Source organism: Diorhabda carinulata, chromosome 5 (assembly GCF_026250575.1).
Source record: "Diorhabda carinulata isolate Delta chromosome 5, icDioCari1.1, whole genome shotgun sequence".
In the NCBI taxonomy this organism is placed as follows: Eukaryota; Metazoa; Arthropoda; class Insecta; order Coleoptera; family Chrysomelidae; genus Diorhabda; species Diorhabda carinulata.
Window position 1 is genome coordinate 29,800,190 of NC_079464.1, and position 12,947 is coordinate 29,813,136.

The 12,947-nt window shown below is 34.4% G+C and overlaps 2 protein-coding genes across 3 annotated transcripts in view; one reads left to right on the top strand and one right to left on the bottom strand.

Annotated features, from left to right (window-relative positions):
* LOC130893869 (sodium/potassium-transporting ATPase subunit alpha) overlaps positions 1-2,567 on the bottom strand; it is a 94,656-nt gene extending 92,089 nt beyond the window's left edge. Inside the window, exon 1 of the mRNA XM_057800293.1 lies at positions 2,486-2,567. The gene's annotated coding sequence lies outside the window, so the exon portion shown is untranslated. The remainder of the gene's footprint in view (positions 1-2,485) is intronic.
* A 920-nt stretch (positions 2,568-3,487) lies between these two features.
* Positions 3,488-12,947, top strand: part of LOC130893868 (uncharacterized) — a 50,768-nt gene continuing 41,308 nt past the window's right edge. The window contains exon 1 of one of the 2 annotated variants that reach the window (XM_057800290.1): positions 3,488-3,865. In XM_057800290.1, the coding sequence (XP_057656273.1) occupies positions 3,697-3,865 (169 nt within the window). In that variant the 5' untranslated portion in view covers positions 3,488-3,696. The remainder of the gene's footprint in view (positions 3,866-12,947) is intronic. The other variant, XM_057800289.1, reaches the window with a different exon arrangement.

The window sequence follows — 12,947 nt, forward strand, 5'->3', positions numbered from 1 at the left end:
TAACAGAAGAAGGAGGATTTTGTCTAGATTCATTGTATTCTGTCTGGAATTGATTAGAAACAAAATTGGTATTAAGATGATGTTCATGGACTTGCATATGGTAATGTACCGATGAAACATTTATGGAAAGTACCAAGTTATCGTCTTCAGAGACTGAAGGTACCAATCTTGCAGACAGCTTTCTTATGTCAAAATTTTCAGTTAATATGCGGTGTACCGTACTTTTTGAAATGCCTACCATATCTGCTAGCTCCACTAAGTTATCATCTTCATCGTTTCCTTCAAAAGCTTCAAAATGTGTTCCATATACCTTCCCTTCTATTCTCGATAACGCCCTCCTGAGCATAATTTGTGCTCTGATGTAGTGGAAATTTTTTCTCTTGTCTTTTATTTTTCCTTCAATTTCCTCTAGCATAACATTCAGCCACGGAGGATCACGGGATAAAATTTCACTATCTCGTAGTGGCAGATTGAGATGAGGTTGCTGAGACGTTAGGATAAGAAAAGATTTCGTGAATCATTTCTGTATGAAATTTTGTGTATTACAAAGCTGTCGATGGTGTTATTTGACTACGGATAATGAGCGCAATCCTGATACTACTTTACATAAATGTTAGATATCGTTAAGCGCTATCTGAAGTAGTTTCTCGAAACATGTATCTACTAGTACACATCAGAGATCAGAGGACTGTCAAAACAGTACACTTCACTCGGTAAACGCTCTCTAAAGAAAGCGAAGATTGCGACTGACTTATCGGCCGCAAAGGAAATGGCAACCGTGTTCTGGGATTCGTAAGGTGGCGATTAATCTTTCACTATGATCACGCACCGACTTGCAGTTTGCTGTCGATACGGTCAAAATGGACTATGAACTGCTACTACGTCTACCGTATTCTCCAGATTTGTCTCCATGCGACTTCTTTTTGTTTCCAAACTTGTCGAATAAGAGGCCTAATTTGTAAACAACGTATTTTTATATATAAAAGGAGATTAAAATGATAATAAATCGTTACTTTTCCAAAATTTCCGTATATGTGGTTCTAACTTTACCGTAATAATAAGTTATGGATGACGAAGAAATATGATAATTTTTATTTATTATTATCATTATCAGTAACGGTCAGTCAGTCGTCCATTTATGTAAGGATTGTCATAATATTTACTTGGATGAGTTATTTATTTTTCTATAACAATAATTTTCCACAGTTTGGAACTTGATACGAAATTAGGCGAATTCACCCCATTAGCTATTCGCAAATCATCAGTTATCGAGGCTAGATTGGTGCCGTGATCAGGGTTGCCAGATGTCTCGGATTTCATGGGGCAGTCCCCCATATTTCCCTAGCTTGTCTCGCGTCCTGGAACAAAGTGAAACAGACCGCTGTTTGATCCGTTTTTTACTTTGACGGATAACCTCATAGATATAGTGGTCTTATATCATTGTTACTGATGCTAAATAATATGAAAATTGTTACAAATGTTTCCTGACCACCACCGCTCTGGATTAAATTGACAGTCGAAAAAATATATTTCTTAGACGACGCCGTTTGAAAGTTGTTCGTTGTGTTTTCATTTACATACAAAAAGTTGCGTTTTGAGTGTTCCATGTAGTGACAGTTGACAGTTCCAAAACACTTTCGGAACGCTCTGGAGTAGACAACTTTAACTTCCTTAAATGTGACTCTAGCCACTTCAATGTTGACAGTTTCACATCGATGATTTTGCATAACCTTAAAGCTTATATAGATGACTCAATAACAAACAAGATTGATATTGCTAATAGAATACTTTCTTTCACCACAAATACGAATCAATCAACAAATTGTATAGAAGACACAAACACGTCTACAGAGATTCCATCAACATCTAGTAGAGATATACATATTCCATCTGCATCCAATCCAATAAATATTAATAATTATCTGCCTGGAGGTACGATCAATATTACTTTTTGCAAATAATTAATTACGGTAGTACATAATATTGTTCAATAAATAAAATGTTTACAATTCTCTATTATTTATTTTCTTTCCTCGGTGTAATTGAAAAAGTTTTGGATGTTACGTGTCGTTGTGTACGCCGCGGCTGAAATACTACTTTGTTGGACTGTCTTTCAGTCCTTGGCATACAAATAACTATTTTTAGAAATCACGGACTCTTTCGCCCGCCATCGTAGTATTTTCGAACTAAAGAAGACCATAACATTTCGGTTCTTTTCTCAATATAAATAACATCAAATATTTCCCATAATTTTTTACATAAACAAATTAAAAAAAGAGAGAGTTTGAAAGCGAATTGTTTATTTTATTGCTTAATCGTTAATTATTCTTTATAATGACAAAGTTAACGCGCAACAGCGATATGTCTATTTCTAATTATTAAAACAATTGTTGGATTTCTTCCATACTTTCAGTATGTGTCATAAATATCATATTAATAAGTACCATATTATGAAAAATTCTCTCTTACGACTACGTAAACTTACATCAAACAGAATGTACTCAAGGTAAAATTCCAGCATACCCAGCTCACCTCTACCTACGTCGTAAATGGTATTCTTAACTCCCGGGAGTCTCGTGCTTCGAGCGATGAAGAGAGAGAGAGTGAGAAAGCAGGTCCGTCTTAGAAAAATTCAAATACAAAATTTACGATACATACAACAATGAATCCAAATCATATTTAAATATTTTTTCTCGAAGTAATATTTACTAAACGATATTTAGCGAACTAGAATTTATAATTTATTGAATTTTTTGAAAATTAACATTGTTTTTTAACTGGAAAAATCGTCGTAAAAGTTGAAAACATCATTACTGATACTAATGAAGTAGAAAAAAAACTTTTTCAGCAAATAAGCTGTTTTGAAATTTGGAAAAAATGATTAAAACAAATATCAAATAAATGAGGAAGTTATCACTGAGTTAGAAGCATTTTTAGGAGAAAAATGATGTAAAAACAATGACATATTATCTACTAAACAAGTCTCAACAAGTTTAAAGTTTTAAAACAAGTCTCAAATTAGAGTTTCGCGCTGTTATAAAACTTTTATTAACTAAAGTTGTTTCGAAAAGGACGGGAATCATTAGATGATCCATGTTTGGGAGGTACTGCGACGGTGTCTACTCCAAAAACCATTTAATTAGTGGGAGGAATTGTTCTAAGTGACCGACGCCTGAAAACTGGACATGACTGGAACCATATATGAAAGACTTTTTGCTGAATGACTTTCATCTAGTTTAATATAGGCTTTTAATGTCACCAATGATGTCAAAAGTTCATCTTTTAGCAGGTGATTGGTTTAAGAAAGTTGTTAAAAGTTTCCAGTAAGTTATCGAATGATAAAATCACCTGTTCGAACCAACAAATTTATTCAATTCTTCGAAATTTATATCTGTTCTTTAGCTTGAACATCCCTCATCCGTAACTGACTCATTTTCACTTATAAATCATTATTAACACTACTTGTAAGCAGCCTCAAAGTTACCATAATACCACCAAAGACATATTTTAACGCCGCAATCATAATCTTATGAAAAACTACGCTGAATCCTAACCTGTAAAATAGTAGAGAGAAAATTGGTATGTCGCTTTAGATAGATAGTTCTCCAAGTGCTCTGCAACGGTGAACACCTTCTTCGAGATCGTGGTATGATTATACAGGGTGTTGTATGTTAGCGCGGTCAGTGCGTCATCAATATGGGACCGATAAATCGGCTCGTTAGCATTTCGTGTTTAGTGCAAGTGTTATGTTTTTGGACTGTTCGCGTAAACGGACATGTAGCATTGACTTTTCCGCCTGCCAGAAAATACGACTTGGATTTCTTAGATAGTTCGAGGACGAAACCGCCATGCGGAATGCCAAAAGGTAAATTGAAATCACTAATTTTGATTATGCGCCAATACTTGAATCAATCAGATTCAAAGATGTCGATTTAATGGAGAGATTAGATGCCTATTTTCGTGTTCTTCGTAAGGACTTTTGAAACGACTAATAATTTGAAAGAAAACAACAAACACGATAGTGCTAATACAATGAGTCTGATCTAGCAAAGAAACAAAACAATTTTTACCAATAAACGTTTTTATTTGTCAAAATAGTCTTTTTTAAGTCTATACACTTTTATTTTTAATGCGTTGTTGTTTTTTTATTATTCTTCCTATACCTTATCGAGTAATGATTCTGTAATTGTTTTACCTGTTTGAGGATAGTTGATGGACACAATCCCACGACTATCCCAACAAAACGATAGCCATCACTTTTAGGGCCGTTGAAACAATCTTTGCCTCTTCGGAACCGCTTCTCCTTTTGCTATGTTTGGCTGTTTTTTAACTTCAAAATTACAGTGGTAGATCCAGGTTTCATTTAGAGTTACGAATCGACTCATTTTGCTTAAATCGCGTCAATAACGCCCGAGAAATGTTCGTTCGAATGCGCTTTCGGTATCAAGTAAGCAACTACGGATTGCTTTTGCTGTTAGCTTCTGCTATTTCTCTAACCTTAATCCGACGACTTATACCATTTGGGAAAATTTGTCTTTTGTCGTCCGGAACCCACGAAATATTATTATAATTTATTATAACTCTTCAAGAATTTCAACTCAATCTAACTATATATATAAAATATGTTGTACTATGGACTTCAAACAAACTATCCTGTATAACATTAGATTGTATTAGTTCATTTCGACATTTTCTATTTTTAGATATGATGACGAATATGAATTTTATAATAAACAATTCAATATTATACTTTTTCAAATGGAGTAAATAAAATAAATTGATGAATTTAAACAATAACTAAAGTCTAACGAATCGAAAATAAACTTAGGCGTCTGCAAGGTTTCGAACGGTTGGGAAGAGGTCGTGTTGATATAATTTGGTGATGGTGAAATTATCACATATATCTAGTGCAGGGGTCTCCAAACTTTCCAGCCTTAGGGGCAAAACTATTACTCCAGTAAGTTCCGAAGGCCAAAAAATAGTCCACTGATGAAAAAAAGAGTCCGAAAAAGTACGCACCGTTTAAAAATGGCTGCAAATCGGAATAAAGTCCGCAAAACGGCAACACTGCATATTATTAATTTTTCTGTCATTATCTGTAATTTGTAGATTCTAGTAAACATCTGGTGGACACAAGCGGAAATAGGTAGAACCTTCTATCGCTAACAGATGGCGCTAATAGCACGTACAGAATAATCTCGTCGGTTCGAGAAAGTTCTGGTGTCTTCTATTCACTTCTAGATGGCAGTAATTGGAATATATAAGAAGGCTAGTGGCGCAATCACAAGTCACTTCCTATGACACTGTGCGTACCTCCTTAAAACGTGTTTGTGCGTGTTTAAGTTTAAGACATCTTTGTAACAGTATTTTCGTTTGGTCTTGGATGAGTCAACGGACTTGTCAGATACTGCTCAGGTGTTGATTTATATTCGAGGAGTAGATAAAAGCTAAGAAGTGCATGAAGAACTTCTTGATATGTATAGTATTCATGGCACAACTTCTAGTACAGATATTTTTAAAGGAGTTGAAATGGCCATTAATCAAAAGAACCTTCGATGGAAAAACTTGAAATGTATTACAACTGATGGAGGCGAAAACATGAGTGTTGAAAGATAAAGGAGTGGTCGCTCTTGTGTCAAAGGCTGTAGAAAATGACGGTGGTTCAAAACCATTAGTCTTACATTGTATCGTTCATCAACAGTCTTTGTGCGGAAAATGTTTGGATATGTCTGAAGTTCTGAAACCAGTCATATCAACTGAGTAGTTGACCCATGACCATATCAATGTAGATGTCATATTAATAATTGGAATACTTCAGTAAACTAAATTTAATTTGCTATAAAAAATATGTTCTCAAGTATGCTAGCTCACCGTGGGCGGACAAAATCTGTCCGCGGGCCAAATGTGGCCCTCGGGCCGTAGTTTGAAGATCCCTGATCTAGAGGAAGTATCCTTGTCCAATTTCGCTTATATTAGTCATGGATAGATTAGCTACAGAAACCTTAAAATAGATGAGTTAGTATATGCAGATGATATAGTAATAGTAGCAGATACATTTGAGAAATTAGAAGAAATAGAAAAGAGAAATATCAAAAAATTCGCTGTTGGTAAACCAAAAAAGGGAACATGAGAAATAATAGAAAAAAATTAGATGAAGTGACCGCAATAGAATATAAAACAGAGTAATAAAATCGAATTAAATGCACTATGCCCAAAATTAGTAAATTTTCGGGAAAAAATAAATAGGGCGAAGAAACGAAAAACAGGAAACAATATGGAAAAAGATAATCCAAAGATGTTTGGTAAGGACAAATAAGGAGGAAGACCACAAAGCATAATAAAAAGGGACACAAGAAAAAGAAAGAAAGACCCGACATTTGGCTAGAGCAAGTAGCATAGGAAAGAGGAAGAAAGCACTTTAAAGAGTGGAAAAATCAATAAAATGAAAGTAAAAAGTAAAGCTCTAATTTTCTGACGCCCGTTTTATTCGTAAATTTTATCTATACATAATAAATTTTTAATCTTCCTACACTTTAAGTCTGTAAAGTAATATCAACATCCAAACAATGTTAGAAACAAAGTTAGAACTACTGCAATGGATGAAACTACCCCATTATCATGAAAGAAAGTTATAAATTACGCTCAAAAAGAGGAAAACCGCATATCGGAATTAGATTCTCTAGTGGGAAAGGTGACAGTTCCAAAATACGAATGTTTTCATGTATACCCGATATAATATACCCGACTAATTGCATTTTTAGTTTGTTCGTCTATTATGTACAGATATCTTATCATTCACCTACAAGTGTAAAAAAATATAAGAAGAAGGCGTCACTTCCAAATCTACATATATTTCAATGGATTGACTAAAACTTTTTTCAAAGAATCGTCTTTAAAATCTTTTTTATTGACCAAAAACGAATACTTCGCGGTTAACTAAGAGCGTATTTCTTTACAGTTAAGTTATTCTTCTCTTCCCTGTAACTGGTCCGTTTCCTATATGACTACTCAGGTATCGAATATTGAAGGAGCGTTCTTGAACTGGTGTAGTTCTGTTTTGGAAGTACACGGGAAATAGGATTGGATATTAACGAAAAAGACAATTTGAAGGAAGGGAAATTCAGAAACACGTCAAAATTGTAGTATACAGTTTTATAAATAGTCATTTATATTAAAAAAACTCTAGTCTTGTATAGTTTTCTCCCTTTTTTTCATCACCTGTTTAAATAAAGGAATAATAACTTTTTTATTGACCAAAAACGAATACTTCGCGGTTAACTATAAGCGTATTTCTTTACAGTTAAGTTATTCTTCTTTTCCCTATAACTGGTCCGTTTCCTATATAACTACTCAGGCATCGAATATTAAAGGAGCGTTCTTGAACTGGTGTACTACTGTTTTGGAAGTACACGGGAAATAAGATTGGATATTAACGAAAAAGACAATTTGATGTAAGGGACATTCAGAAACACGTCAAAATTGAAGTATACACTTTTATAAATAGTAATTTATGTTAAAAAACTCTAATCTTGTATTGTTTTTTCCCTTTTTTTTTCATCACCTGTTTAAATGAAGGAATAATATGACCCAAAAACGAATACTTCGAGGTTAACTAAGAGCGTATTTCTTTACAGTTAAGTTATTCTTCTTTTCCCTGTAACTGGTCCGTTTCCTATATAAATACGCAGACATCGAATATTAAAGGAGCGTTCTTGAACTGGTGTAGTTCTGTTTTGGAAGTACACGGGAAATAGGATTGGATATTAACGAAAAAGACAATTTGATGTAAGGGACATTCAGAAACACGTCAAAATTGAAATATCCAGTTTTATAAATAGTCATTTATGTTAAAAAACTCTAATCTTGTATAGTTTTTTCCCTTTTTTTTTCATCACCTGTTTAAATGAAGGAATAATATGACCCAAAAACGAATACTTCGAGGTTAACTAAGAGCGTATTTCTTTACAGTTAAGTTATTCTTCTTTTCCCTGTAACTGGTCCGTTTCCTATATAACTACTCAGGTATCGAATATTGAAGGAGCGTTCTTGAACTGGTGTAGTAGTACTGTTTTGGAAGTACAAGGGAAATAGGATTGGATATTAACGAAAGATACAATTTGACGGAAGGGACATTCAGAAGCACGTCAAAATTGAAGTATACAGTTTTATAAATAGTCATTTATATTAAAAAAACTCTAGTCTTGTATAGTTTTTTCCCTTTTTTTTTCATCACCTGTTTAAATGAAGGAATAATATGACCCAAAAACGAATACTTCGAGGTTAACTAAGAGCGTATTTCTTTACAGTTAAGTTATTCTTCTTTTCCCTGTAACTGGTCCGTTTCCTATATGACTACTCAGGCATCGAATATTAAAGAAGCGTTCTTGAACTGGTGTAGTAGTACTGTTTTGGAAGTACACGGGAAATAAGATTGGATATTAACGAAAAAGACAATTTGATGTAAGGGACATTCAGAAACACGTCAAAATTGAAGTATACACTTTTATAAATAGTAATTTATGTTAAAAAACACTAATCTTGTATAGTTTTTTCCCTTTTTTTTCATCACCTGTTTAAATGAAGGAATAATATGACCCAAAAACTATAAGCGTATTTCTTTAAGTTAAGTTATTCTTCTTTTCCCTATAACTGGCCCGTTTCGTATATGACTACTCAGGTATCGAATATTGAAGGAGCGTTCTTGAACTGGTGTAGTACTGTTTTGGAAGTACACGGGAAATAAGATTGGATATTAACGAAAAAGACAATTTGAAGGAAGGGAAATTCAGAAACACGTCAAAATTGAAGTATACACTTTTATAAATAGTAATTTATGTTAAAAAACTCTAGTCTTGTATAGTTTTTTTCCTTTTTTTTCATCACCTGTTTAAATAAAGGAAATAAATATATTTATTCAACCATATGAGCCAGTCATGACTCCTTATAACATCCTGCATAATACTTTATAAAAAACGATGTTGATCGTGACTAGTTTGTTAAATCGAACAAATCGAGGAAGACGGAAATGTTAGTTATAACACCACTAATGTCATACGAAGTATTTAAAAAGGTTGTTACCAAGATTCTTCGCTTATCATTATTCAATATATAAATATATACACGTAGACTATTATGCATATATATATATAGACAATCACGCGATGAAAAGGTCACGGAAGTAACGAAGGTACATAACTGTCGACAATTCTAATCCGTCATATTATATTTTATATATTAAGAATATTTCTAAATCGTATTCTAAACTAAATCTATTTAGAATTCCTTATTAAAGTTTTATTTGAGTGCTCCCTTTTGGGAACCATTTTATTTGATATTTCGGATCTGTAATAAACAGTTTAAAATCAGAATTACATCAGACGGATGTTGCAAATCCTCTAAATATGTACCAAAGTTTCATTTCGAGGATGCTTAATCGGTTTTAAGAAATTCGAACTAATATCAAATGACGAAAAAGTGGAAGATCCAAAGTACCATGGGACTTGGTCTCGTAGAAATATTTGTAACATTAGTCGAATAGTGTTTCTGAATCGATTACGACAATCCGTAATGGTAGTTTAAGATTTTAAACGACTTTTAAAGGCCACTTTACATGATGCAATACAACGTGCAATGCAATGCAAGACGCGATATTTCTTGATCAAAAACATGCGTAGATGAAGTTCATCTGATTGTTTCACGCAAGATCTCGCACTTTATCGGTTTGGTACCATTTTATTTGCGTACAAGTTGCAATTTTAGAGAGTCGTTAGTTTATAATCTGCTAGGAATTTTTTATATGTTTCTTTATCCATACTCAACTAATTTATCCGTTTTCTCATCCAATTCTGCTGCTAAACTATCCATCGGACTCCAAAAATAAAGGTAGCAGCAGATATAATTATTGCCAGTGATGCACTGACCACTTTTTTCTTGTTTATTTCACCTAGTTTTAAAAATATTAAATAATGTTTGAGGTTAGGAAATTTTTCACTTGTCATGTCGTCATGTTGCAATGACAAGTGACATGCAATATTCCTCTATGTAATATTTTGATCTTGCAAGGAATTGCGTGCAATATCTTGCATTTTGTCTTGCATCATGTCAAGCGGCCTTAAGAAAAGTACCATCGACATCTACGTATAAGTAAGAAGGGTTAACTTGGGCATTGGAGCACTACTACATCTTCACTGATGAATCATGTTTTTACTCGAAAGTCTGCATCTTCTGCACCTATTTCGAGGCAAAAAATTCTGCGATTCATGATTCAGCTTTACCAATGCACGAAACTTTAACATTCTGCCTCCAAATAGTTGCAAAACGTCAAACTTCTTGCCCTAGTAGTTTTTTTACCCTTAATTACATTTCTTGAATGGTTTTTTGTTCAATTAAACATTCTACGACCTCGCATAAATCACCGAATTAATTAATAATAATTGAAGCACGATTAAATGCTAATTTTCTCCTAGGTATTTCCTTGTCTACATACTTATTATATAACCTAACCTAACAATTAGATTTGTAGAGATTAATTACCCACCGGTTGCCTCCTGTTCATCCACCTTAGTCTTAAAATTCAAATGACTCACAGTACGTGAAGAAATCCAAGGTCAATTCGAGATTGCATCTCGAGCGGAGGCGGTGGAAATGCTTAGAAGGTAGAGATGAGTGGGACGTCGAAAGATACGCAAATAATATAAATAGATTTTGAATAAAAACAATATAAATATGTGTCTTAACGGTAATTGTATAAACCAGTGCAGCCTAGCGTAACATATTTTCTTTTTATAAACAAGAAATAACAGTAACTCTTTTCGTAGAACTTGGAAGATTCGTCCTTGTTGTCTATAGGCCAATTAATTTTGAAATGAATAACTAGGTTATATTTGGGGCAATCGGAAATGTATATTTACAACATAATTTCTAAACTACGAAGTTTGGTTGGAGACTGTATACGGTATGGGATAAATTCCACGATATTTATATGATTTAACTCTCTATAATTATCAAGTTTCAATTCAACTCTGAATAATAATTGAGCTGACAAAACAATGGTCGCGGTATGGTGTGGACCCTGCTTTAGAGTTTGTACCGCGTACATTAGTACTGCTATTGTGTATCTGAAACGAAAAATAAACTGTTTTTTTGTTGTGCTCCACAGTTGTCACTATAAATTCCAAATTCTCGTTATTACGTTTCAAGGACTGTTCTTCCATGTATTTATATAAACAGGATCAAACTTCTGTGGCACCTTTTCCGCCTTCACCTTCATAATACACATAACAAAACGGTCTCATCACTTTTTAATTCGGTCACAGTAAAATTCATAGTACTCAGCCTTGATTTGTAATAGAATATTGATACGTCTCCCTTGGGAACCGACATAATAGCTTGCATATCGAAACAACTCACTGTTTCATATTGAAAACAGAGACTGCACTGATCTTTCTTTGGCTTAAAAAAGGATATGTTGAAATCCCGATTAAATATATCACTATACATGCGATAATTGGCAGACGGCTAATTTTATATATTAAAAAAATTGATGATTTCCATTCCGAGTCCGTTCAGGCGTTCTAACCAACCGATTTGCCTAATTTTTTTTTCAATGAAAGGTATTGATGCACAGATCAGCCATCAACCATCGGATTTCATCTAATTTTCACCATTCTCAAGTTATACTCAAATGCGATTTCCCCATGTACATTACTTATGGGACTTTTTCACATACACACGTTCTATCCTCAATATCTCAGGTTCTAATATAGCTACAGAGTTCGTTTTGGTTAACGAACACTCGCTGAAACACCTTCTTTCTTTTGAACTTTTGACCATTTAAATCGGTTGAGTTGGAGAGGAGCTAGGCGCGGACATTCAATGTGGAGTTATGGATTTTTGTAGGTTTTTGGAAAATTTCTATATTCAAAGATCTATATCTCAGGTTCTAATATAGCTACAGAGTTCGTTTTGGTTTACGAACACTCGCTGAAACACCTTCTTTCTTTTGAACTTTTGACCATTTAAATCGGTTGAGTTGGAGAGGAGCTAGGCGCGGACATTCAACGTGGAGTTATGTATTTTTGTAGGTTTTTGGAAAATTTCTACATTCAAAGATCTATGTCTCGGGTTTTAATATAGCTACAGAGTTCGTTTTGGTTTACGAACACTCGCTGAAACACCTTCTTTCTTTTGAACTTTTGACCATTTAAATCGGTTGAGTTGGAGAGGAGCTAGGCGGGGACATTCAATGTGGAGTTATGGATAGTGCTGCAAAATAAAATGTTGACCTAGGTATTAGGTTCTTTTTGCGCGCAATATGGTAAAAAAAAGAGAGTTGCAATGATTTCCAGTATTTTCTAGAAAAAAAATCTGAAAAAAACTGCAGCAACTTCAAAAAAGTTACCTATTTCCAGAAAATAGGGTAGTACCTCGAAATAATTACCCTATTCAATGAAACAACTGGTTTTCCTTAGTACACACAAAAGTACGTTGGAAAAACTTTTTTAAAACATCCCCTCGGGACTTGGGGACGTCCCCGGGACAGACTTTGTTTCCACTTGGTACATTCTAGGGACGTAATTTAAAAAACGTCCATAGGACCACTCCGCTGAAACGTTTTTTGAAGGTTTGAAATGGACGTCCCCGGTACGTACGACTTTAGGCCGGGACCTATGAGGACCTACAAAAAACGTCCCTGGGACGAAGTGTGATACATTGTGGGAAGACGTTTATACACGTCCTCAGCAGTGGATGGGTTAAACGTCTTGAGACGTCCATAGGACCACTCCGCTGAAACGTTTTTTGAAATGGACGTCCCCGGTACGTACGACTTTAGGCCGGGACCTACGAGGACCTACAAAAAACGTTCCTGGGACGAAGTGTGATACATTGTGGGAAGACGTTTATACACGTCCTCAGCAGTGGATGGGTTAAACGTCTTGAGACGTCCA